The following is a 26640-nucleotide window of genomic DNA, read 5'->3' on the forward strand; positions in this document are numbered from 1 at the left end:
GTTGCCCGGGAGGCTGGTAGGACGTTGCAGCACCCCCGATAAGGGCTTTGTTTAGCAATCTGTCCGAGGGGAACACCGTCCTTTCAAGGGTGTTGTTCCAGTCCCTCCGGGCTCAGAATTAATCCCGTTTCCTCCGGCTCGTGGATCTAGGGGCTGCTGAGAGATAGAAGACCTAAGAGCTGATGATAATAGGGAATAAGATGGGTTCATGCAACATTGTACTTGATTGTGTTGTAAGGATCCAGCCATTTGGTCAGTTTACCCAGCAGTGAGTTGTGGACAGCTAGAAAATGAACCCAGATGAATTGAGTTAAGTATTTTTGGGTGAACCATGGAGGAGTGTCCATCAAATGCAATGATTTATTGAAGGCAATAATGAACAATATGCATCTTGAACATTGAGATATTTTTCAAGGGGAGGAAAACGGTGTAAGGGGCAGAGTGGAAGGCAGGATCTTGGATTTCAGGGATGTCCACAGGGCGTGGTCAAAAACATCAAGGGGTGGCCATGGGGTGTGATCAAAGTTTTGGGTGCTTTTATGTGTGATGCATGTGCAAGACAGGCCAAAACTGCCAGAGGTTCAGAAGTACTGTTGTGACTGTTATACTGAATGTCCAAGTATTTAGCTTACTCTGCTGTTTGGTTATTCATGCCATGGTGAGATGCAATCCTAAATATATTTAGATGACATTTAAAACTTAAAATCCTAAATACATTTTCAGGTTTAATGACATTCGCTGGATAGGCAACAATCAAAAACTGAAATCTTGTGTTGGCTTACTCAGTAAGCATTAGGGCATGTCAGGTTAAACTGAGTTGTCCTTACTGTTGAGTAATATACCTGAACTATTTTACTGGATATAGATATTAGTCATCTATAATGCATGAACAGGATCATTAGACCATAGTTATGAGTGAGCCAGGCATTTATGCCCAGATATTTTCAAAAAGTGTAATTAACTTCTGATTTAGCATCATTTGCCCCTGTGTCAAAAATGAAATGAAATGAAGGTCAACATTCACCAACAATGTAATAGTATATAGATCCAGATTCCTGATTCCTTTATTGTATTTCCATTATAAGAGGAGAATTGCACTGATTAAATTTTTGGTTGTCACACATTCCTGAATGTGGTAGGAAGTTATATCCTATTGACATTATTTTAATCTTGTTTATCTAGTTTATTTATTGCTAGAGAGGATGTCATCTGTGCTTAGTAGCTAAATGTGCTGCATTACTGTGCCTTTAAATTTGAAACCAGATAGACGTTCAACAAATGAACAAAACCCTTTTCATAAGTAATATTCCCACCTTTTACGATTTTTGCTTTGAGTCTAAAAACCAGAAGAAAAGTAAATACCACTGAAATAAAATATCCTTATATGGGGCTGAAAGGAGTTAATGTTTGTTTTTAGTTTTGTTTCAAAATGCTATTTGCTTTATTTAAAGTTTTATATTTTAAGTTCTGTGTATCTCACCACACATGTATGAAAGACAATCAGGAACCAGAAGTCTCTGGAAATACATGCAGACTGGAGCCCTTCTCATCCTAGTAAAGGAAAAGAAGTCAAAGAGGCCATTAAATCTGGTTAGTACTTTTATCAGGATGTCAGAAGGTAGAAATGAAATAGCATAATATTTTCCGGGATAGACAGATGCTTTAGTGCAAGTGCAGAATTGTTTTTATGTGCTCCATCTCCTTCTGACTGGGTTGATGGTCTCCAGTAGACTATTAGCAATATATTTCTTCTGTTGGCTTGCCTTTTATCCTAGCCCAGGTGCTTTCAACATTAATGCTACCATCAACCAAATGGATTTCTGACAAGTAAGTTCATTGTTGATAGACTGCACTACATCAGCGGTTATGCTGCTGTTGCTCAAGCCCAATGTTCCACTGGCAGAATTTATCTTACCATGCTTCAGTAATTCCCCTTATATCATATTTGTGCTTCAGGACTTTCAGCTAGCTTGTTACCTATACTTTGTGCATTAATTAATCAATGGAGTAAACTCCTTGTGTTCAATCTCCCTTTCCTTTGCACCTGTATATCTTTTGTTTCTTTGTTAAATTAACAGTCATGCTACCATCAAGGCTTAAGCAGTGATCCCCATTACTTTCATGAATTGGTTTGTCCCTGTTTTAAAGACACCTAAGTTGGTAGCCAACTCATTATCTCATGGTAAAATTCTGGTTATCACTTAGAATTAAATCTGATTGTCTATCTTGAACAGATTTTAAGAAAAACTCCTTGTTCCAGTGGTGGGATTCAACTGGTTTGCCCCACTTTGGTCAAACCGGTTGTTAAATTACTGGCTGGCCCTACCCCGCCCCGCCCCACCCCGCCACTATTATTGGCTTCGCACATCTTGGCTGGTGCCTTAGAGTCACACCACGGTATAGCTGCAGCTGCTCTTTGGCTCTCTTGCCTCAAACACGTGGCCACGCGGCCCAGCTTGCTTGCCTGCCTTTGCCACGGCCTATGACGTGGCAGCCTCCTGCTTGTCTTAGCCTGTTCCCGAACGCCTGCTCCCAACCACTCCAGCAGCAGAACAGGTAAGCACATCCGGGTGCCCCCTCGGGGAAGCAGGGCAGGGAAGGTTGGTTGACCTGTGCCTGCCCGGCTGCCGGCCGTGGCCTACACCTGTCAGATCGCTTCGCCCTGCAGCCAGCCGTATCCAGGCCCAGCTTCATCTCAAGCGGCGATCCCAGCCCTTCGGCAGCCACCACCACCTCGTGAGCCAGCCAGCCTGTCTAGCCCGAGCCCAACAGTCTTCTGCGGAACCGGGCGATTCTCCACAGTTGCTGGATCTCACCTACCAATGGGCGGGGGGAGACTAGGGAGTATGAGGCTATGTAGCCCTCATCTCTCCTCTGCCAGCCACCCCTCCCTCGCCTGCCCGCTGGGCTGAGCTCTTTGGCCGAGCACAGACCGCCGCTGTGAGAATGGTGTGAGCCCCATGAGCCAGAAGGTAAGGCTGATGGCAGAGAAGGAAGATCCACTCTGGCTTTGCTGTGTTCAGCCAAAGGTCGACCTCGGGGGGGGAGATGGTGAGGCTCGGCCACCTTTCAGGCCCAACTTCGGCTTCCGCGGGGCCTTCGGGTGGGAGGCCTGAAAGAAAATGCCTCCCCTGAGGGCTGCCCGCCTGCTCATCTGCCAGCCAGGCTGGCCTGGAAGCAGCACACCCCCTTGTCGCAGACTGGATGTATGACCTGAGGCAGGGCAGAGGTCAAGCAGGCAGCAGCCCAGAGCAGGGCCCGAAAGGGAGCCGAACCTTGCCATGTCCCGTTCCTCCCACCACCAAGGCGTCCCTTTGGCTGAGCGCAGCAAGCCCGGAGTGGATCTTCCTTCCCCACCGTCAGCCTTACCTTCCAGCCCATGGGCCTTGCACCGTTTTCACAGTGGTGGCCCGTGCTCGGCTGAAGTGCTTGGGCTGGCGGGGGAGGGGCGGCTGACAGAGGGGCAATGCAGGTTGCATAGCTTCATGCTCCCTGGTCACCCCCACGCCCGCTGCCGGGCGAGGCCCAGCAGCTGTGGAGAATCTTGAGTGGGGGGTGAGATGAGGGCTGGCGGGGAGCTGAGCGGTGACAGCTCATCCCTGGCTGTCTTTCCCCTCTGCCACCAGCTGCAGGAGGAAGGTAAAGTCACAGCCGCAGCTAGCTGGGAAAGCCAAAACACTGTCCAGCCCACAGCTGCCAGCGGGGTGGGCAAGACTCCAGCGCACGCCTCAATTGAAGTTCCCAGCCCTTTGTTTAAAAATCTCCCCAAAGGAAGTCCCACCCCCGGCCCCTTTGTTGGACCCAGAAGCCTTGCCTTCTGGCCTTTCTGGACCCCTTTCTGGGGCTGGGTGCGATTGTAGCAAAATCTCATCTTATTGGCTAGTATCAATGGGAAAATGACTTTGAAAAAGCTTCCTCTCTCACCATGACATGCAAGACAAGGTGAGGCTGGGAGGGGATGGGCAGGGAGATACCAGGTGAGACACCCCTCACGAGTGACATTGAATTGGCCACGCCCACCCAGTCACATGACCACCAAGCCACGCTCACCAAGCCACACCCACAGAACTGGTATTTTAAAAATTTGAATCCCACCACTGTTATTTTGATATTTTCACCTTTGCATATAAAGAATCAGCTATAAATTAAGACACTTGTGGCACAGACTAGGTTCATAAATGGTTTTCAGATTAAAGAAAAGAAGATTGTGTTCCCAAGACTATATTAGAAAGCAACCATCAGTAGCTTTGTGTTATTTCTAGACCGATTGAAACATTTATTTTTGCACTATAGTAAAAAGGAATGTGATAATAGCACATACGGGGTAGAGATGATTAAAGGAAACCTAGAGGCATCTTTTAAAGTTGCAAGTTAAAAATCCACAGTCACTTTCATGAATAGAATACTGAATACTGAATATAACATTTCTGAGATATTTGGTACAGTAGCGAAAATGTGAGAAATCAGCTGTGTGAAAGAATGATGTGGCACTAATTAAGTGTTGCTAATTTCTACTCTCTCTGTATTAGAAATGAAGAGCCTTTATTTTCAGTAGGATAAAAAACAGACTTTATTTTCTGATTAAGATCCAGAATTATAAGGCTTGTTTTCGGTTTAAAAAAAAAAGTCTTAAATATATTTTTTTATTTTATATTTAAATTTTTCTCAATGTACATGCTATGAAAACTTTTCTGTTCTTGCATTGTTTGTGTTAATAGTAGACCAACAATCAAGAAGTAAATCAAGGGAATCAAGGAAATACCAACACACACAAATAAACTAATCATAAACAGCAACCTAATCAAGGATTGTGTTGGCAATAATACCGGTTGGGGAAATTCTGGAAATTGTCCTGTTTATCTAGAACAGAGGTGCCAAACTGGCGGCCCACGGGCTGGATGCGTCACATGCAGGCCACGCCCACCTTAGCTCCGTGAAGGGGGGAAATGTCACGATACGTCACATGATGGCAACGTAATGCAGCGAGTTTGACACCCGTGAGCTAGACAGCACCAGACTGGAAAAGGCTGCTTTGATAAATCAGAGGTGAATAAGAGCATCATTTCAACAAGGTTATACGTCTGAGACACTTCATTGCTAAATTGCTGAAAATATTTCTTTTTTTAAAAAAACTTTATTGGTTTACAAAAAAGATACAAAAGATAAACAAATAGAAAATTAAAAAAGGAAAAAGACTCAGAAAAGAATGAAAAGTGCAAAAAAAAAAGGAAAGTAAGGAAAATCAAAAAAGAATTATTTCCTACTTTTTTTGGTACATATATAGATATAAGAATAGATCAAACTCTTACTCTAAGGTCAACATTTGTCTAAATTATTTAGACAAACATTTATATTTCAATAATCCCATATGTTACTAATCATCAAATCCCAAAATCAGCTTTTCATTTCTTTCAGTTTTTCACAAAAAGTCCAATAATGATTTCCATGTGTTAATAAAATTTGCCTAAGTCTTTTCTTTCATCAAGGTTGTCTATTTTTCCATATCTGCCAATTCCACTGGTTTCACTCTTCATTCCTCCTTTGAGCATATGGAAGTCCCACTGCCATTATCACATATAAAAACAGAGTTCCATAGAATGTTACTATTTATTTGTCCATTAAGCCCCAAAGAAAAGCCTCTGGTTTGTATTGTACATTCACTTTTAAAATCTTCTACATCAAAATACATACTTGATCTTGTTATTTTCTAGCTTTGTTACATATCCACTAAGGGTGAAAAACTGTTCCCTCAATTTGATTACATTTCCAATAAATATTTGAAATTTCCTTATGCATTCTTGACAATGTATCTGGTGCCAACAATCATTTTATAAAAATTATCTGTAAGATTATAGTTCAGTCTAAATTTCAACCCATTCTTGCCCATACTGTCCCATTGATCCAACTGTATAGTATATCTTAAATATTTTGCCCATTTTATCTTTAACTTGTTTATCTTCTATATCATTTTCAATAAATTTGTACAAACTAACAATAATATGATCATCGTCTTTATAGAACTCTACATCAAATTCAGTTTTATTGTTTTCAAATCATAATTCTTTTTATCCAACTTTACGTTAGCAGACCGGTGTCAAACTCGATCGTGTCACATAACATATTGCGATGTTTTTTGCCTTTGCGGAGTAGGGTGGGTGTGGCCTGTACATGATGCATCTTTCCCATGGGCCGCCAGTTTGACACCCCTGCTAGCTGATCATAGGGAAACCAGTGGCAAATAAAACTTAACTCCAAATTTCCTCTTATTTTTAAGTTAAATTCTTCTTTAAAAAATTTAGTAATTTAGCATAGGCTAACCAATTTTGTTTATTACCTTTCTATAAAAGGCTTCTTGGGGTGACAACCATAAAGGCATTTTAAGAGACAATTTTGCCTTATAGGACATGTCTAACATTATTTTTAAAGTCCATACCCATGAAAGCATTCCTCAACATTTCTCAAAAACAGTATATTGTTCCCCAAATTAAACATATCTCTGAAAGTGTAAAGACTTTGATGTTATATAGTACTGTGAATAAAAATATTCTCTGAAGATTTGTGAAAGTCATTTGTATTTTAAAAAGTGAAAAATAATGCTGAGATCATCATTTTCATTTTAATACCATGCTTCCCCAAAAATAAGACCCTGTCTTATATTTTTTTTGAACCTGAAATAAGCTCTTGGCCTTATTTTCAAGGAGGTCTTATTATTTTGGGGTGCATGGAGCTCCTCTTGCCATTTTACTTGATTTCCAGCTCTGTCTCCCTAACCCTAACCAGAGGAAATGGCGGTAACAGACTGCGTATGTGGTTAAATATTTTCGGGGAGGGCTTATTTTCGGGGCGACTTATTTTAGTGCATGTGCTTAAAAGCCCAGTTGAGCTTATTATCCGGGGAGCTCTTATTTTCAGGGAAATAGGGTAGAATACTTTTTAAAAATCCTATCATCTTATCTCTCCTTAGGATGGTATTGAAATGGATTGAAATTGCACTTGGTAAACAATTATGACAGCTATTCTCTTCTTTCTCTTTTTTCAGCTGGTAGAAGAATTAGAGTCTTCCTATGCAGTACAAGTATGGGTGTTACAGGCTTGTATACGTTTGTGGTCACTGCCTGTCCGGATGGATGCCTAGTGATAAATCTGAAAGATGTGGCTGAAAACCATTGTAGAACTTATCCTGGATCTGTTCCTGTCCTTATAGTAGATGCTATGTCTTGTCTTCGACACTGGTATACACCAGAATCCTGGGTCTGTGGAGGCCAATGGCGTGAATATCGTTCCAATCTGGATAGTTTCATTAATCGCTTTACAACCGCTGGTATCAAACTAGTATTCTGTTTTGATGGCCTTGTGGAGCAAAAAAAGCGAAGCAAATGGGTCCAACGAAGATTGAGAAATAACAAAGAAATAGCTAAAATCTTTGAGTTCATCAAAGCCAATAAGCAGCAACCTGGAAGAGGAATGTTCTTTATACCATCTGGACTGGCCACATTTACACGTTTTGCCTTGAAAACTCTTGGCCAGGAGACGATATGTTCAATGCAAGAAGCAGACTATGAAATAGCAACTTACGCACAAAAGAACAATTGTATGGGAATTCTTGGAGAAGACACAGATTACCTGATTTATGATACCGTTCCTTATTTTTCCATTAGTAAGCTACACTTGGATTCACTGGAAACAGTAATGTACTCAAGGCAAAATCTCTGCCATTGGCTTGGTCTTAGTGTCCCAGACCTTCCCCTTCTTGCTTGCCTCCTTGGCACAGACACTGTCCCAGAAAGAGCTATGGAAGGTTTTCGGAATCAATGTTTATCTTCGTATCGGGCAAAAAGGCAAAGCTGTGACAAGAAAGCAGATACTATTATTGCTGTGGCAAATTATATTTCAACTATTCCACATGTTTCTGAGAGTTTGATGGATCTGGAAAAAATGCTGCCTTTGAGATCAGACAAATCAATATTGCGCAAAGGGATAGAATCCTATCTGCTACCTGAACAGCATTCTCCGTGGCTTCCTTGTGACTTCACGTCTACATTACAGTTAGCAGCGGAGCAGAAGAAAGATTTCCCCATTTGTTTAGATCAGGAGATCTTTCAGGTAATTCCTTACCTGGGTTACCCGAATTCAGGCAATTACAAAGAGCTGGTACTTTGTCTACATAGATGGATATTTTATCTACCATATTGAGTATTAGTACTTCTCTATGTTGTTTTCTTTAAAGCGGGTACAGGATAGTCTGTTCTCCTTTTACATTAAACCCTCGTTAGTCTCCCAATAATGCACAACAAAATTGGACTACTCATAGTCCACCTATGTCCCTATATACCGTGTTTCCCCAAAAATAAGATCATGTCTTATATTTTTTTTTAACCCTGAAATAAGCACTTGGCTTTATTGCCATGCGCTCAAAAGCCCGATAGGGCTTATTACCTGCTAGGGTCTCTGTGGCACTCATAAACTGGGGAAAAAAATTAAAGGTGTGTTCTGAAGCTAAAAAAAAAAAAAAATCCATCTCAGTCTTAAGTGTAGAATGACAACAGCAAAAGCAAATATTTTTTTAAAATTCTACTTGTGACAGATAGCTAAGGAACAACACATACGAGCCGAAAATCATATGATATACAATATCCTAAGCCGTGCAGAAATTGACTGCAGCAACACGTTGGAAGATGAATATGATACATCCCTTCCTGGACAGGCACTTATCTATCGCCCTGCTCGACAGCACATCTATTCCATTCTACTGGAATCTGCAAAAGGTAAAGGGTGCAATAGAAATTTACTGTTGAATCCTTGAAGCTGGGAGTAATGAACTGTGGTTGGGTCACATCCTTATGCACAAGCTTTGAAAAAGCGATCTGTGCAGTTTCTAAATGCAAGGCTTACATAGATACACAATTTAGTCCTTAATACTGTAGGCAAAACACATGTAATTAATTAGAAGAAGACCATTGGAAATAATTGAAGGGAGGGCTGGTGCATTTTTGAACCTTTTAAGGAGATCTTGTAAAACCACCCATAATCAAATACATATGAAAGATGTTAATAATCAGCAAGCAGAGCAAAACAGTGTAGCCTAGTATAGCAGATTTTTTTTAATGTTATTTTAATAAAAATGTGTGCTTTCCTCCCAAGTGTTGAAATAATAATCCTAAATGAGATTGGAGAGTTGTCCCTAAGATATTAACTCTTTTCCCCCCCCCAAAAAAAATATGTTTAGAATAATAATGAAGGAAAATTAATTTTTGAAGAAATTTGACAGGAAAAAGATAGTACAACTTAAGGTGAAGCAATTCTGCAAATGGATTGCCTGGTAATATCAGTATTAGTTATCAACAAAACTTGGGATGAAACAGAAACATTATGTATGACTTTTTGGTTTTTGGAGCATACATTTTTATTTCATGTATATGGAACACAGCTATATTGATCTTTGATAGATTAATTTTCAAATAGATACCTCTCTTTGCATTATATAAGCTACCTTACATTCATGCAAATTGCTCAATTTGTCAGCTAACATGGTATCATCTGCCACAAAAGTACTTATACTTTCATGTCCCCAGCCTAACACCTCCAATGTAACAAATAAATCTTTGTGAATGTACTGTATTCATAAATGTGTTAAAGAGCCAAGGGAATACCATGCATCCTTATTTTACATCCTACTGAGTATGGAACCATTTGCTAATTATTCTACTCTCCTGCATACTTTACTTCCATCATATGCCATTTTCACCACGCTCATCAAGCATTAATCATGCTTAATCATCAACTCTCTAATCATGCTAAATGTTTCATAATTTAGAATAGAATAGAGCTGGAAGGGACCTTGGAGGTCTTCTAGTCCAACTGCTCAAGCAGAAGACTAGTGACTGTCCAGTCTCTTCTTAACAATCTTTAATTTAAATTTAATTTAAATTTAATTCTAATTTAAACCTATTTGTTTTATTACTTTCTCTAAACATATAGGCAATGCATTTCTCACATTTATACTTTTTCCCATTACACACTTGAATCCAAAAACATGGCTTGCATACCTTGCTGGGAATAAAAAAATTATTTACACATTACACACTTTGCTCACTGATCAGTTCTGTTACTCTTTCAATCAAATTTCTGGCCAATACATTCCCAATACATTGTCAATGTATTGGGAAACTGAGGGGTCAGTTTGTCAATACATTGACAAACTGACCCGTCTGTACTTTATGTATTACTTTCTCCTCTGTGTACAGCATTCTTCCCATCATTTATTTATTTATTTTGTTTATTTTGTCGCATTTCTATGCCGCCCAACTCCCAAGGGACTCTGAGGTACAGATGCAGCTTTTCCACACATTCAACAAGCCAAACAAGATAAATTAATTAGAATTAGAATTCCATTAGAAACCTCACTCAGATTTTAACATTTCTCCAGTTGCATCTCTATAGATGCAGCCTTAGCATTTGTCAGCATTTTCATAGCACGTATGGCTTCCTTATCATCAGGTTTTTTCCCCCCTCTTGGACACTAAACTTTTATGTTATGTGTTTCAGTTCTGTGTTTTTGATAAAATGCTATAATTCTGATTCTGTAAAATACATCATCTATCATTCCTTCCTGGAGTTTCATATAATTTCATAACTTTCATTTTTAATTCCATTCATTCTGCAAATGTCATAAGTGTAACACGAATGTCAGAAGGCTTATCATCTTCGGCTAAGAAGTGGTTTGTTACAAATGGTTTCCACTTAGTTCACGTAGCCTTTACTATGAATGGAATAGTCCTCCTGGAATATTGAAAAGGGAAGGAGAGGTTCTAACGCTCCAGCATGCTCTGAAGTTAAACTTTGCAATAGTCCCTCAGCTGGCAACAGTTTTCAAATGCTGCCTACGTGAATAATCATATCTTTGATACAAGCTGTAGACTTCAGCAGCTAATAGCAACCATATGAAGATTCAATTGCATCCTTCAAATGCACATGGCCCTTTTTTAAAGGACAATTTCACAGTTCCTTTGTTCCTGGTGTAGGACTGGGGTGAGCATTTTATACTCAGGATGGCATGCAGCCCACTGAATCTTCTATTCTGTCCATTTGGATTATGATAACTCAAACCCAAACAGTTTTGATGTGGGGTAAAACAGAAACTCTTGATATGTTTAATTCAAATAAGCACTGTGCAGGTTTTTCGTGTTTTGAGGAATATCGGTTTGCAAGGGATGCTACCTGAAATTGACTTGGCAGATGGGACCTGACATCTGCAAAGTAATGCACCCTATTCCTGAACCTCCTAGATGATCAAGAGAGATGCCATATTCAATGGTATTGAAAATTGCAGAACAATCAAAGAGCAATAGCACTTGGACTTATATATCACTTTACAGTGCTTTACAGCCCTCTCTAAGCGGTTTACAGAGTCAGCATATTGCCCCCAACAATTTGGGTCCACCTTGGAAGGATGGAAGGCTGAATCAACCTTGAGCCTGGTGAGATCTGAACTGCCAAATTGCAGTCAGCCGGCAGTCAGCAGGTTAACAGAACAATACTGGCTCTTAAAATATGGAATGTTGTTTACCTCCCTTGGGTAGGTGCAGCTAGAGCTCAGGGTAGGTGTAAAGAACCTTTTAGCTATGTTGTTACAATAAATCGTTTCCGAAGTTTCAATGCATTTTTATAGTTTATTTTTCTCCATTTTGATGTTTGCATTTTTAGGGGAAGCATGTGCATTAAGATTACGATAAAGAGAGGTGTGATGGCAAAAAAATTAGGAATCCCTGCTCTAAATGTACAATTCTTAGAAAATTTGTAAGTAGGATCCATTGGGGTTTAATCCCCATTAAGATATGAGAATGAGCCTAAATCATCATACCCTTGTATTTACAAATCGTACAAAATGTCTGTTCTCTAAACTCATTGAACCAATTCTCTGTTCTTTAGATGCCAGTGGAGCTTATCCTGTAGTCAAGGAGTGGTTTGTATATGCTGGAAATTCCTTGCAGCAGCCAGACCTAGTGCAACCCAAACAACTGCCAGGTAGAACGAGATTTCCTTCTGTATTAAAATGTGAACTAAATAGAGTTGCCAGGTGTCCACTATTTGAGCGGACAGTCCGCTTTTTTCACATTATGTTCACTATTTTTTTTCACAAAATAGTGGACATTTTTTTTTATTCAAAAGCTTTATGATGAAATGGTACGTAATCTAAAGCTGTACAGTCTAAGGGAATAAGGATAGGAGAATCGTGTTTTGTCTTTTTTTTTCATAAGTTAGAATAAAAGAGCCAGCTCCGAGTTTACTGAAACTGTTCCAGTATTGTGCATCAATTCCGGTATCAAATGCAAACGTTGAACGAATTTTCAGCGTCATGGGAAATTTGTGGACTGACGAACGTAACCGACTGCTTGTACCATCAGTTCGAAGTGAACTTTGTATATTTTTTAATATTTCTCAACGTTGTACTGAAATTAAAGAATTATTCCTTAAACACAAAGAATTGATCAAAGCTGCGCAGTCAAATAAAAAATACACACGACAGCAAAGTAAAATGTAATTTAATATTTTACATATTATTATAATATATTTGATGTTTTTAATTTTAAGTAAAGTTTTTAAGTGATTATTTTAATACATGTTAAAATGTTTGTAAGAAAATATATAATTTAATTGTAAAAATTTTTTTAATTTTTTTACTACTTAACCTCCCCCCCCCCCCCCCCCCCGCTTGTCCGCTATTTTTTGGAAGCAGACCTGGCAACCCTAGAATGAAATATAAAATGTTTGTTTAAAAAAATCCTATCAGACATTGTAGTTTTGAGAATCAAGCATTACTAAGAAGTCAAGTTAATTTTTTTTAAATTGTAGTATGCCAAGAAGATGTTGTAAACCTCAGAAAAGTTTATAATCCCTAAACGTAATAAACATCAGTAAAATTCCATGAATCAGAAGAACAACTCTACAATATATTTTTTTTAAATCCAAATAGCATTGTTTCTAAGTAAAACATAAGGGGAGGATGCAAGAAAGATTCAGACTGGGTCAATTTTCATATGTAGATAGGTTAAAATAGTTATCATTGTCCTATTCTAAAGTGAGTAGAATCAACCTTTTCTTGTTTAGGGATGAAATTTTAAATTAAGATGCCATTTTTAATAAAGCCCTACCATTTATGAGTCCAGCCAACCCTAATTTAGTACTCAAGCACATTTGATAGAAGCATTCATTGCAGAATCCTGAACATTACCCATACAAATTTAATTGCCAAGAATGAGCTGAACAATACATTGGGAACCAGTTCTTTCAATGTAACTACCCTATCTGCAAATCATTCTTCCTAAATTACTAATCTTGACAGATGCTGCTTCCCAGCGTGAGAAAAATCCACTTCTACATGTTTGATACATTTATGAGGAAGGCTTCCCTTTGCAATAGCTGGGCCACTGGATGAGACAGATGCTGATTACGGTAGATATAGGCCTGATTCTGCAAGACTATTCTTGTGTTCCTAAAAAGTAGCATGCTGTGTGTGTATGTGCACACAATCACACATTACTAGAAGCAGCCATTATGATGCACCAAAATTAAAAAAATACATGAAATACTCATGGTGGAATCCAAAAAATATTCCAAGACTGTATTTCTGTTCCTTTCAAGAATGGAACCCTAACAGTTAATAGTATTGAACAATAAGGAGAAATCAAGAGATTGTAACAAGGAACAGCTTGTCTGTCTCCTGGCAGAGATCTTTACCCAAGGTAAAGTAACTATGTTCATAATTGTTTAACCATAAACTAGAATGCTTGGGATCTAGATTAGGCTTCCCCTGTTGTCCTCCAGATATGTTAAAATCTTAGATTAGAGAAGGCTGATCCAGGTAATCTCAGCCTCTCAATCCTTATTACTTGCAATAGATCTGCATATTTGTTACATTTCTAACAAAGTCTTCATGTTAGCATAGGATTTGAAACAGTATATAATTCAAGAGGTTTAGTCTGTATAAAGAGATGTTTGTTTGATCTTCATTATTAGCTAATATTAAAGGGATTAAAGGTTTCCCCTGTCAGTCGTGGTGCTCATCTCCAATTCTCAAACTGAGGGAGCCTGTGTTGTTTGAGACAGTTCTGTTGTGATATGGGCCAGTATAAAAATGCAGAATGCAGTAACCTTCCAGCCAAAGCTGTATCTATTTATCTACTCACATTTTGCATGCTTTCGAACTGCAATGTAGTCAGGAGATGGAGCAAATAATGGGAGCTCACCCTGTCATACAGCACTCAGGTCCCAAATCCTAGCTGTCTGCTTTCCAGCTGAAAAGCTCGGCCTCTTAACTGCTGAGCTAACGTGCCCCCTATTAACAAATATAGCATGACATAAAGTTTCCCTAATAAGAACCTAGTTTATCAGATGCCAGGGGATTTAAAGTTTAATTTAAGTGGTTGATTAAGCTTCAGCTTAATGATTAAGGATATTCTGTCCAATAGATTTATTTGATAGGTTCCATCCTCAGGGAAACCAGTATAAACGAAGAAGAACACATTCTCTGAGATGTAAAGTAAATCCTTCCTCTCTAAATGAAAAGAAAATAGTAATGAACATAATTAAGGAAGGACTATATTTCAATAGTAAAACACATGCTTGCCAAAGGTTTCCTGCTCTGTTCCTGATATTTGCAGGTACAGTTAGGAAAGCATGAAAACCTGCTAGGAATTAGCATAGATCACATGAAGTAGATGGCCAGTGATCTAACTTGGAATCAGCCACATTCCCATTTCATATCTAGGACAGTCAAAAACATACTGTAGGAGCATCTTTAGGGCACTTTGTGCCGATTTAGTCATTCACCACAATGATAATGAGGATGACAATGGGGAGAAATTATGTCCATTGTATGGAGGAAACAAAAGCAAAACAACAACAACATAGAAATTTCTTGATTTTTTAAAAAAAAAGTCAGGCAGGATGAACTCTTAATTCTAATTCTCATTTTTGTTCTGAACACTCTGCCTGAGTTATATGCCTTCAAATTAAGAAATCTTAAAAAATGAGCCTGTTTCTCTTGTTGGGCCAGATTGCTTAGGAATGGTCTATTCTTTGGGTGGGAATGAGTCAATTTCAATTAGGGCAGAAAATATCTGCCCTAAATCTAGAGAGAGGATTGACATAGTGCAAAAAGGAATAGCCTGTTTTTAAAATGCATGCAGCATGTAGCATGGGGAAAGAATTTTATACTCTGCTATGTTTTTTCCTTCTATGGATGCAACAACACCAAGCGATCTCTTGTGGAATTTGCTTGCAGAAAATCATATTTGGGCTAAATAGAAGTATGAGAAATTTCAATACAGTAAAACATTCCCTCAAAAGGAGGATTTATAGTACAGGTTGCCTTTGAGCAATGTTTGCTATTTCCTCAGAAAGGAAAGTCTGTTGTGTTCTTTTTCAGACTAGTCCAGAAGAGTTCCAGTTTATTTTTAGTATAGTATTTATTCCAAAGCAAATATTGTTCCTAAATTTTCTCATGCACTTTTATTTTCTGCAGGATGAAACTATAGTTCACCAAATAAGGAGTTTGGCACTGGGACACTTAAATCATAAAATGCGTTTCAGTTGAAGTCAATGAAGAAAAACAAATTCAAGTTCACATTTGTTTAAACAGTATTTTGTAATCAATATACATACATATGCATACATATAGTTAGTTGCACACATTACAAAAGAAAACTAGTTAAAATCTAAATTTTGTTGCTATTTAACAATGATTAAACTCACAACCACATGCTAATCATAGTTTGATTAATAAATGTCTATTTAATAAGACAACATGTTTGAGTCCCAGAAAATAATAATCCATAGGAAGAAAACCATGTTGTGACTGGTCAGAATCCAGTCATGCAGCTTTTACTAAGTTACTGAACTTAGTAAATAATTTTTTTCTGATTTCTTAAAATTAATTTAGTAGAAAAGAACCCTTTGGATTTAGTTGACCACACATATTTGCATGAGGAATTCTTCTTCTTCTTGTGCCATATCTGTCATCAGACATTGGCGATCATGTTGGCAATCCTATTTTTGTCAACAGCAGCATGAAAAAGTGCTGCTGATTTTTGTCTAAACCAGTCCCTTAGGTTTTGAAGCCATGATGTTCTTCTTTTGCCTGGACCTCGTTTGCCTTCAATCTTTCCCTGGAGGATTAAGTGAAGGATGCCGTATTTTTCTGGGTGTCGCATTGCATGTGGTATTGGCAGAGGCTAATTCTCAAGGGGCATCCTTCTTCAATCTATGATCAATGTCAGAAGCAGGTTTCCATATCTACTGTGCATCTATATCTTACATAATTCTTTGTTGAGGGCACATTAAGATGCTTTCAAGGGAAATTGTCAGGCAGCTGTGTGGCAACCTACAAGAAAATGAGCATCATTTGAGGGTTCTAGAATCTATTGGGTTTTTTTTTTTATACTAAAACCCTGTGGCTTATTAGACAGAATCAGATAGAAAATTGTAACCCAAAAATCTAAAGCAGTTTTTAGCCTTCATGAAAGATCAGAGTGATCTTTCTCCCTCACTTAAAGTTCACATGCTAAAATTTGAAATTCTGATCTTATTTATAAATAAATAAGAATAAAAAGAAGGATAAGTTTTATTTGGTTCTAAAAGGTAGAAACACCAGAATCTGTCTGGCACAATATGATACTCCTGAAAAGGCCCAGGTCTTATCAGGTTTGTCTCATCAGGTTTGTCAGCGCTATCTGGAAAAGGATTTCTGAAGAATTTGAGATGGTCAATATAAGAGACAAGATCTTTGTTCAGATAATCAGACCTCAGGCTGTTCAGGGATTTAAAGGTTTGAGATTTTATATAATATTTTAGTGGGACTTATTCCTAAATAGCCTAGGCTGCAGTATTAAATACATTTATTAGGAATAAACCCCAATGGAATTCAGCAAGGCCTCTTCATGAACACATTTAAGATTGCCTCCCAAAATACTTGTGTTATTGCCACCATTATTAGTGTCAGTGACTTTTAGAGGTTACCTGAAGACTGTCACATTAGCTCTTAATGATAAACTTTTTTCCTGTTTTCTTACTTTTTGCTCATTATTTTGCTAATTAAATGTATTCCTGAATTGCTTCTCAAGACAAAGGCTCCTGCAGAAATTTGCTTATATGATCTTTGTTCTTTTAGAAAAGAAAATAAATTGGATATTTAGATATTCTTGTGGTAGAGGATGGTGTGGTACTCCTAAACTCCATGTAGCTTTGGGTGGGAAAGTACACATTTTCTTTAAACCTGGGGCCTTAAACTTAAGAAAATTCACACTTGGAAAGAAACTAGTCTTAAGGGTGAAGAAGAAAATATTTATTTTCTGTTTTGGATCTTCAGAAAAAAGTACCATTTGGTTAAGTGAGTTTTGTTTGCTAAATAAACACACTCTTTTTTCACTCAGTTATACTTCAACACTGTAATCATTTATAGCAGCCAAGTAGTTTCCTCAGAGGAATGCAACTTCTGTTTGTAATGATTAAAAAAAGAAAAAAAGATACACTACCAAATGTAGCTTGGACGATTAGGTCTTAAAATGGTACCCCAGTTTGTCTGAAAGGCAGAATTAAAATACTGTACGGCAAGAATTTATCCACTTCCTAGATGTAAAATTTTAATTTCAGATTCATCATTATTTTGGCAGTTAAGTAAAAATGATAAACACTAACATTCGAATCTGTTTTTTGGAAGGCAGTATCTCATCATAAGATATATAAAATACAGTATAACATAAGGGACTAAAAAGTGTTCCTGTTAAACATTGTATATAATGCCTTTATGGAGGTACTCTGGTTTTGCATTCTTTAAGTATGCCTTAGGTCAGTGATGGCTAACCTTTTTGCCATCGTGTGCCAAAAGCAGGGGAAGTGGGGGGGGGTCATGCACACATGTGCCCACACCCATAATTCAATGTGGCCTGCCCCCCCGTGCATGCGCACATAACCCCCCCCCCTGCGCTCCCTCCATTTTTGGCACATGATGGCCTGGTGGGCCCGGTAAGCCCGTTTTTCACCCTCCCCAGCTTCCAGAGGCTTTCTAGGAGCCGGGGGGTAAAAACGGCCTTCCCCACCCTCTTGGAGGCCCTCCGGAGCCGGAAATGGCCTGCTACCCAACTTCCAGTGGGCCCAAAAATCAGCTGGTGTGCCCACCGATATGGCTCTGCGTGCCACCGGTTTGCCATCACGGCCTTAGGTAATATGATTAATAAACCATTGTGTCCTTATTTTGAGACTATTTCCAATATGCAGATTAAATCCCCTTGTAAGACTAGATACTCTTATAATATAAAGGAAATGCCCTGTCCAGCAATTTCTGACACATGGTGCAATTATAAAGCTGGATGGGTACATATTGAACACACAGGTGAACATGTGGTTTGATATTTTATTTAAAAAAGCAGGATGCCCCCTCCCATTCTTTAATTCTCAGTGATCAGTCACTTTTGAAATGAATGAGAAAATATACGCACTGCAGAATGCCCACATTCCTTTTGCTTGTATCAAAAGCCGTTGAGAACGATGCAGCAGGGATACTCAGTTTTGAACATCCTTCATCAGCAGAATGCCAAGCCACATTTGACAGTTGATTCGCTTTTCTGAAATGACCCCTTCCATGCTAGAGGAATAAAGCCACATCGGGGTGGGGCCAAGGGGTGGAACCAGTTCGTAGATGCTGTAAATACAGGACCAATAAGATTCTCCGTTTCAGGAAAGAAGAGTATTCGGACCGGTTTCACCCGGTTCGGACCGGATCGCCTGATCCGGTAGCGATGGCGGTGGGTGGTTCGGAGAACCAGTAGCAAAAATCCCTGCGCGACTCCCCCCCCCCATGCCCAGCTGAGCCGTACAATCATCAGAGGCTTTTTTTTTTTTTACTTTTAAAAGCATTTTTTCTACAACCTCTTCCAATGAAAAAATGCTTTTAAAAGTAAAAAAAAAAACTCTGATGATCACGCGACTCAGCCGGGATCAGAGGCTTTTCAAAGTATTTTTTTCTGCAACCTCTTGGCCGAAGAGGTGGTTAAAAAAATGCTTTGAAAAGTCTCTGACGATCCCAGCTGAGTTGCCTGATTGGCAGAGAGGTATTTTTTCTAATGCTTTGAAAAGCCTCTGCCGATCAGGCAACTCAGCTGGTCTCGTCAAGAGAGGTATTTTTTAAAAAGCCTCTCTGACGATCCCAGCTGAGTTGCCTGATTGGCAGAGGCTTTTCAAAGTATTAGAAAAAATGTTTTGAAAAGTTTTTTTAAAAAAAAAGTTGGCCACGCCCACCCAGTCACATTACCCCCCCACCAAGCCACGCCCACAGAACCGGTAGTAACAAATTTTACATTTCACCCCTGATCACGTTGCCACATGTTTGATATTGTAGCTGCATGCAAAATACAGAAGATGATTGACAATGGAGGGAAGTGTGTGGTGGAGAAAAATTAAAGTAGATCCCTCTGACATCATTTTGTAAATGACTGAGTTCCAGATCAAAATATTATGAGAAAAGGCAAAGTGGCTCCCCATCTGTCACATATTTGTTACATTTTCAGTAGAGTTATGTTATTCACATATGCCAACAAATTTATTCGGGGAATTGTGCAAAATATTTCACCTTCGTATTCCTCTGCCCTCTAAAATGCAGCCTCATACCACCACTTCACAAAAAACCAGAGCAGGTGTTTGGATCTCAGTACAGGTAGTCCTCGACGTATGACCACAATTGAGCCCACAATTTTTGTTGCTAAGGGAGACATTTGCTAAGTGAATTTTGCCTCATTTTATGACCTTTCTTGCCACAGTTGTCAAGTGCAGTTGTTAAATTAGTAACACGGTTGTTAAGTGAATCTGGGTTTCACATTGACTTTGCTTGTCAGATAGTCAGAAAAGGTGATCACATGACCCTGGGACACTGCAACCGTCATAAATGTGAGTCAGTTCCCAAGTGTTTGAATTTTGATCATGTGACCATGGGGATGCTGCAATGGTCGCAAGTGTGCAAAACAATCATAACTCACTTTTTTCAGTGCCATTGTAACTTTGACTAGTCACTAAATGAACTGTTGTAAGTTGAGGACCACTTGTACCAGCCCCCTCTTTTATAACACGTTGTATCTCATTACAGTTATTGCAAGCTTGAGGTTTCTCATTGAAATGCCATGGCTGTACTTTCCATAGCTTGCTTCTATGATGGTGACACCTGTAATGGATTTCTTTCCTAGGTGGCAATCCTAATTTGAGAACACTGTGGCTCAACAGGAGTGCTGAGGCCGAGAAGCAACGTCTTTGGACATTTCTGGCATGCTTTCAACTTCAAGATTCAGCAGAGGACCTCCGGGCTCTGGAAACTCCTTTCTTTGTTGTCTGTTCCTTGTTACTCTACCTTGTTTTGCAAGTAAAGAAAACCCTAGTTCTTCTTTGCATGTTCAATGTATTCTATGTATTCTGAGCAAGCGGCCCCCCAACCTTTTGGGCACCAGGGGTCAGTTCTGTGGAGAGAGGTTTTTCCGTGGACCAGAGGGGGTGTGGTTTTGTGTGCTGCCTGCATCCCATGGATGGGCCTTCGCTTGTTTATGTGGACCAGTTGCTGGCATGCAGCAGACCGGTGCCGGTCCACGGACCGGAGGTTGGGGATCCCTGTTCTAGAATAAGTAAATTGCAAATTAAATTACTTGATGTCTTGGATTGGGCCTGTCTCTAATCATAAACTGAATTATTGAAGAGGACATGGAATGGGATTTCCCTATCTTGAAATTATGGTTTACACACTTTACATCTGTGGAAGGTTGTATAATCTGAGATTATGGTTATGATACCATTTTTTTTCCTGAAAGATATCACCACCCTTTGTTAATTTATTATTTATTTATTTTATAAAATTTGTATGCTACCCTATCTCCAAGGACTCAGGGCGGCTCACAACGACAAACGACCAAGCGACTGTTAAAAAACAACAATATACATAAAAAATATTTTAAAAGTGTTTTAAAAAAATTAAAATATACTACCCCACAGGGTGGATTTGATTTAAATCGAGTTGATTTAAATCATGATTTAAATCATGATTTAAATCACTAGTAAAAAGGCTTGAGTTAAATCAACTCGATTTAAATCATAATTTTTAAAGACCAACTGTCATCTCTGCTACTCCTTTGACCCACTGTTGACTCATCCATAGTCCCAGTGTTGCAGAATATACAGCCTCATGCTACATAACTAAGCTCCATTTCATGCTGAATAAACTAAATTATTTATGTATCTTAAATAGAAAACTATCTTACGATAGATTTTTACCCCAAAAGTTTTTTATTAAAATAAATTCGATAAAAATCAAAAAAATCCGATTTAAATAAAAAAATCTGATTTTTTTGATTTTTTTAAAAAAATCATTGATTTTTATCCACCCTGCTACCCCATCAGTCCAGACCGGGGGACATAAATAGCCAGGTTTTCAGTTCACAGCGGAAGGTACAAAGGTCAGGGGCCAACCGGAGCCCCAAGGGAAGTTGATTCCAAAGGGTGGGGGCGCTCACAGAGAAGGCTCTACCCCTGGGGGTCACCAGCCAACATTGTCTAGTTGACAGCACCCTGAGTAGGCCCTCTCTGTGAGAGCGTACCGGGCGATGGGAAGTTGACGCTGGTTGCAGGTGGTCCGACAAATAGCTTGGACCTAAGCCATGAAGAGCTTTATAGGTTAACACCAGCACCTTGAATCTCACCCGGAGGGCAACTGGCAACCAATGCAAGCCGCGCAGGAGTGGTGTAATATGGGAGTATTGGGTCCCTCCCGCAACAACCTGCGCGGCCGCATTCTGCACCAGCTGAAGCCTTCGGGTGGTCTTCACGGGCAGCCCCAGTTATTACTGCTTCTAATACTGCTTCTCCATAGATGTGAGATGGATATACTGTATAATTAATTAATTAAAATTAATTAATTATATATCCACCTCACATCTATGGAGCCCAGAATGGGGTTGGAATAATGAAGGTGGTTTATAAAAAGAAAAGCTATTGGAAAAAAATAGGTTGTAAGGATTTTGTTAAGGGGTTACATTATCATCATCAACAACAACAACAACATCATCATTTCAGCAACTAGACCACTGACACACAAATACAAGTCTGAATACAAATAGTCCTTGGAGGTTACATGTGAATTTTTCACACATGAAATCCATTGGAGAGATCGTGAAATAAATGTTGAAAATGTAAACTCTGCCTGTTTTTCAGATTATTTGGTATTTATTTGCCACACTGCTGGGTCACAATTCTTATCATGTAATTATATTTTATCATGTATTTTTATTCAGAATGATGATGGTGGCGGTGGCAGCAACCCATATCAACCATCAGTGCCAGTCAATAATATTTGTGATACATCTTTAAATGTTCAGTTGACTGACTTTTATTCATTTAATGAATAAAATTATTATTATTATTATTATTATTATTATTATTATTATTATTATTAATTAAATTTACATCCTGCCCAACTTTCAGCTGACAGTCTTCACTAGATGCTGTATTCACATTGGACCTGTGAATCCCAAAATTCCTAATCCTGATCTTCATACTTGCTAGTTGAAAATTCTGCAAATTGCAATTCCAACGCATCTGAAGAATACTAGACTGGGAAAAGCTAGATTCTAGTTCAAAATAAAACTAGAAATTGAGCAAAAGTAGTATTTCTAAAGTGCTTAATGTTGGATTGTACTTCTTATTTACAGCCAAAATGGTGTATCTCCATGTATGGATGTGTGTGTATACACATACTGTATGTATTTAAAGTTTACTATGGCTGTAGGAAAAATAAATGTACAGCAGGGTATAGCGACTGTAGCTGTGAAGACCTCTGATGCAGATGCAGATTTTAAAAGCAGCTGTACAAAATAAGATAAGGTATAAGATTGACATTCCTCTAAAAAGGAATGCAGATAATGAACAAAGCAAGTATTTTTCTGCTTATTTGTAACAAAAGCTAAGCTTCTGTCTTAAAACTTTGCCTCTTAGGTGGACAGCCTCTCTTTAGAAGATCTGCATGCATTTATGGCTCAGGCTTTGTGCCTCCAGGAGAAATCAGCTGCTCAGCTTGCAGACTTGCAGGTATGGGCTTGACCCAACTTTTTATGTAGTACTCATGATATCCCCAATGTGAACATTGCATGGCGTTCTCTTGACTTAACTCAGATATGCAGAAGATTAGATCTGGGGGTCAGGAGGTCTCTCCTGCTTTGTTTTGCTGATGAACTATTTATCTGAAATTCTTATTTCGTTTTGATGTGGCTAAAACTTTAGAAAGATCTGCCATATTGGAGCCCTTGCTTCTCAATGAATGTGACCCAGATTGTTTAGCAGGAAAGTAATTCAGACTCTCATTTCTCCATTATCTGTCAATGCTTCTTTGTATAATATTTTTGAGCAGATCAGATCTATCAAGCAATAGAAAGCTCAAATACTTGCACTTGCATTTTGATAAGGACAACTTTTTTTTCCAAATGTTCATCATCCTCTTAAGGTAAGTTTCTTAATTCTTCTAGGTATATTGGATCTTGTGCCCTTTACCTGCACAGAGTTCTCAAATGGCGTGGCCATTGGCTGACAGTCATTAAGACTTCCTAGGGCAAATATTATTTATGTTGGTTTTAACCAGAGGTCTTCAAACTTGGCAACTTTAAGACTTGTGAACTTCAACTCCGAGAATTCTCCAGCCAGCATAGCTGGCTGGAGAATTCTAGGAATTAAAATCCACAAGTCTTAAAGCTGCCAAGTTTGAAAACCTCTGGTTTTAACCCATAATAGAATTTTAGAAATTTCTATGGAAGAGCATGAACGACACTTCTTCATTGATAACCTGAATTACTATGAGTGGGTTTGCACAACATATTAAGCCCAGATGTGCTGACTAGCCTGTAATTCACTGTTGCAGAAAGTCAACTGACATATTATTGTATACATCAGAATTCAGGCAATTCTGTAAACTGTGGTTTACTTTACCAGAGATAAGCATGCCTTCATGTACACAGCCTATATCTATAGTAATAGCCCACTCAACATATGCCAAGTTCAATTAGCCTTTAGTTAATTGTATATGCCTGTATGGAAAATCACTTTGCAGTCACAAGTTAGTTTGTTAGGGTTTGTGTTGCCGTTGAGCAATCTGCACAATATGCATTTAAAATATATTGTGGGCTTGTGATACATTTGTCTGGTAAACAGAGTGTTTGTGTATGGTGGTTTTTTTTTCTTTTAATGACTGCATGCTAAGTAGCTTTGGACATGTGCCACTTCTTGGGGAAGGTAGTAGGTGGGGCATCTTTACCAACCAGCCCCACCTTTGGAATGTTGGGTTGCTTTGAACAGATTCTACATTCTCATTTAACACTCCCTTGTTTGACTGCAAGGTAAATGAGCCTCCCGCCAGTCGTGTGTCCATGCCATTTCCCATTGTTCTCTGGTATATACTGTATTTACTCTGAAATTCCAAGCATCCTTTGCCTTCCTTCTATATCTTGTCAGTACTTGTCTTGTTTTCGACAGCTACAAATATTTTTGTTAGTTTTTTTTTTTTTTAATTGGCAGTTCTACCTGCTCATTCGAACAAAGAATTTGAGCGTCATATAGAATAGAATAGAATTTTTTATTGGCCAAGTGTGATTGGACACACAAGGAATTTGTCTTGGTTCATACGCTCTCAGTGTATATAAAAAGAAAAGATACATTCGTCAAGAATCAAAAGGTACAACACTTAATGATAGTCATAGGGTACAAATAGCAATCAGGAAACAATATCAATATAAATCGTAAGGATACAAGCAACAAAATTACAGTCATTTAGTCATAAGTGGAAGGAGATGGGTGGTGGGAACGATTAGACGATTAATAGTAATGCAGACTTCGTAAATAATTTGACAGCGTTGAGGGAATTATTTGTTTAGCAGAATGATGGCGTTCTGGAAAAAAATGTTCTTGTGTGTAGTTGTTCTGGTGTGCAGTGCTCTATAGTGTCGTTTTGAGGGTAGGAGTTGAAACAGTTTATGTCCAGGATGTGAGGGATCTGTAAATATTTTCACAGCCCTCTTTTTGACTCGTGCAGTATACAGATCCTCAATGGAAGGCAGGTTGGTAGCAATTGTTTTTTTCTGCAGTTCTAATTATCTTCTGAAGTCTGTGTCTGTCTTGTTGGGTTGCAGAGCCAAACCATAGAGGTGCAGATGATATATCTGCATCATGTAAGAAAAAGACCCAGCGTTGTAATTAAAACTGTGGCTTTTAATTTAATTGTAGCGGGAGGGGGGCAGAAGCATGTGTCATACCGCGGAAGACTTTACATTACAGAGCTGTTAACTGCCTGGCTTTATGGTCTTAAGTTGTAAAAACATCTAAAGCAAATAGAATGCGAACTTGTAATGTTGACATATTTTATTGGCATATTTATGAGCACTTTTTAGATAGGCTTACAAATTGCTCGGAAGCAGCTGTTCCTGGATAACCGTTCCTAAAGCCTTTATACATGACGCCTCCCACTAAAATCAGAAAGCTGTGAACAGTTTTCCTTTTTCCCCCATTTCACATTTGTTGTTGTTATTGTAAATGAAAAATCATCAAATAATGATGGCAATAAGTCAACAAAATATTATCAAGTATGTCTGGCGGGGAATTAGGGCTAAAATGCTTCTGTTTTCGGCACAAGAATTACATAATCAAATATTGTGAATGTGAATTCCATAAGAGAAATTATAGAAATCATGTAAATATTTACAGAAATCAACATTTATGAAGTACCATACTAAAACCCATATAAAAATGAATAGCTTAGATTAAAATTGCTGAATATGTTTCATTGAAAAGAAAATTATCCTTATTTGGAGAAGTAACTAAATCTACTGCGCTATGGTGGCGCAGTGGTTAGAGTGCAATATTGCAGGCAAATTTTGGCCACAGCCAGGAGTTCAATCCTGTTGGAGCTCGAGATTGATTCAGTCTTCCATCCCTCCAAGGTCAGTAAAATGAGGACCCAGATTGTTGGGGGCAATATGCTGACTCTGTAAACTGCTTAGAGAGGGCTGTAAAGCACTGTGAAGCAGTATATAAGTCTAAGCGCTATTGCTATTGCTATATATCCAAATAGCTTTTGGAGAAAATAGAGATCATGCTTTCTTTTGTTTGTTTCATTAAGCAATCTGTAGAATTCTAAATGGGTATAAGAAAAATAATAAGACAAAACAGACAAAGATTTTTCCTATTAAATAATCTTACCCCACAAAATGGAACCTGGGTCATTCCCCAAATTTGGTCCATTTTATTGTTTAATTTTCTTTATGTCCCTTAATAAATTCTTACTGACTATAGGACTGGTGTGCCTAACATTTTGGATTGTTTTCAATCCAAAAAACTATAATAGCCCTGAAAACGCAGACTTTGGTGTTTAATAAAGGTTTGGATGTTTCAGCTACTCCTCACCTTCTATTCCTTCCAGTCTTCATGATAGTTTTATAAATTCTCTTGATTGCTATTTTCAGAATGCATCTTAAGTATGTTTTTAAAATGTGGTTTTAAAAGCATGTGGATAATTTCCTTGTTATTCGAAATATACTTCACCACCTTGGGATTTTATTGATGATTTATTTTTCT

At 38.5% G+C, this 26640-nt stretch overlaps 1 protein-coding gene across 8 annotated transcripts in view; it reads left to right on the top strand.

Annotated features, from left to right (window-relative positions):
* FAM120B (family with sequence similarity 120 member B) overlaps positions 1-26640 on the top strand; it is a 43883-nt gene that overhangs the window by 280 nt on the left and 16963 nt on the right. Inside the window, exons 2-8 of one of the 8 annotated variants that reach the window (XM_060692345.2) lie at positions 1497-1590; positions 4719-5046; positions 7040-8103; positions 8585-8765; positions 11929-12024; positions 20232-20404; positions 23020-23112. In XM_060692345.2, the coding sequence (XP_060548328.2) occupies positions 7078-8103; positions 8585-8765; positions 11929-12024; positions 20232-20404; positions 23020-23112 (1569 nt within the window). In that variant the 5' untranslated portion in view covers positions 1497-1590; positions 4719-5046; positions 7040-7077. Of the gene's footprint in view, positions 1-49; positions 1828-2234; positions 2557-4718; positions 5047-7039; positions 8104-8584; positions 8766-11928; positions 12025-20231; positions 20405-23019; positions 23113-26640 lie in introns of those variants that run through there. The other 7 variants (XM_087882931.1, XM_060692348.2, XM_060692346.2 and 4 more) reach the window with 7 other exon arrangements.

The sequence above is a fragment of the Pantherophis guttatus genome, chromosome 1 (assembly GCF_059756535.1).
Source record: "Pantherophis guttatus breed Tessera chromosome 1, ASM5975653v1, whole genome shotgun sequence".
NCBI lineage: Eukaryota > Metazoa > Chordata > Lepidosauria > Squamata > Colubridae > Pantherophis > Pantherophis guttatus.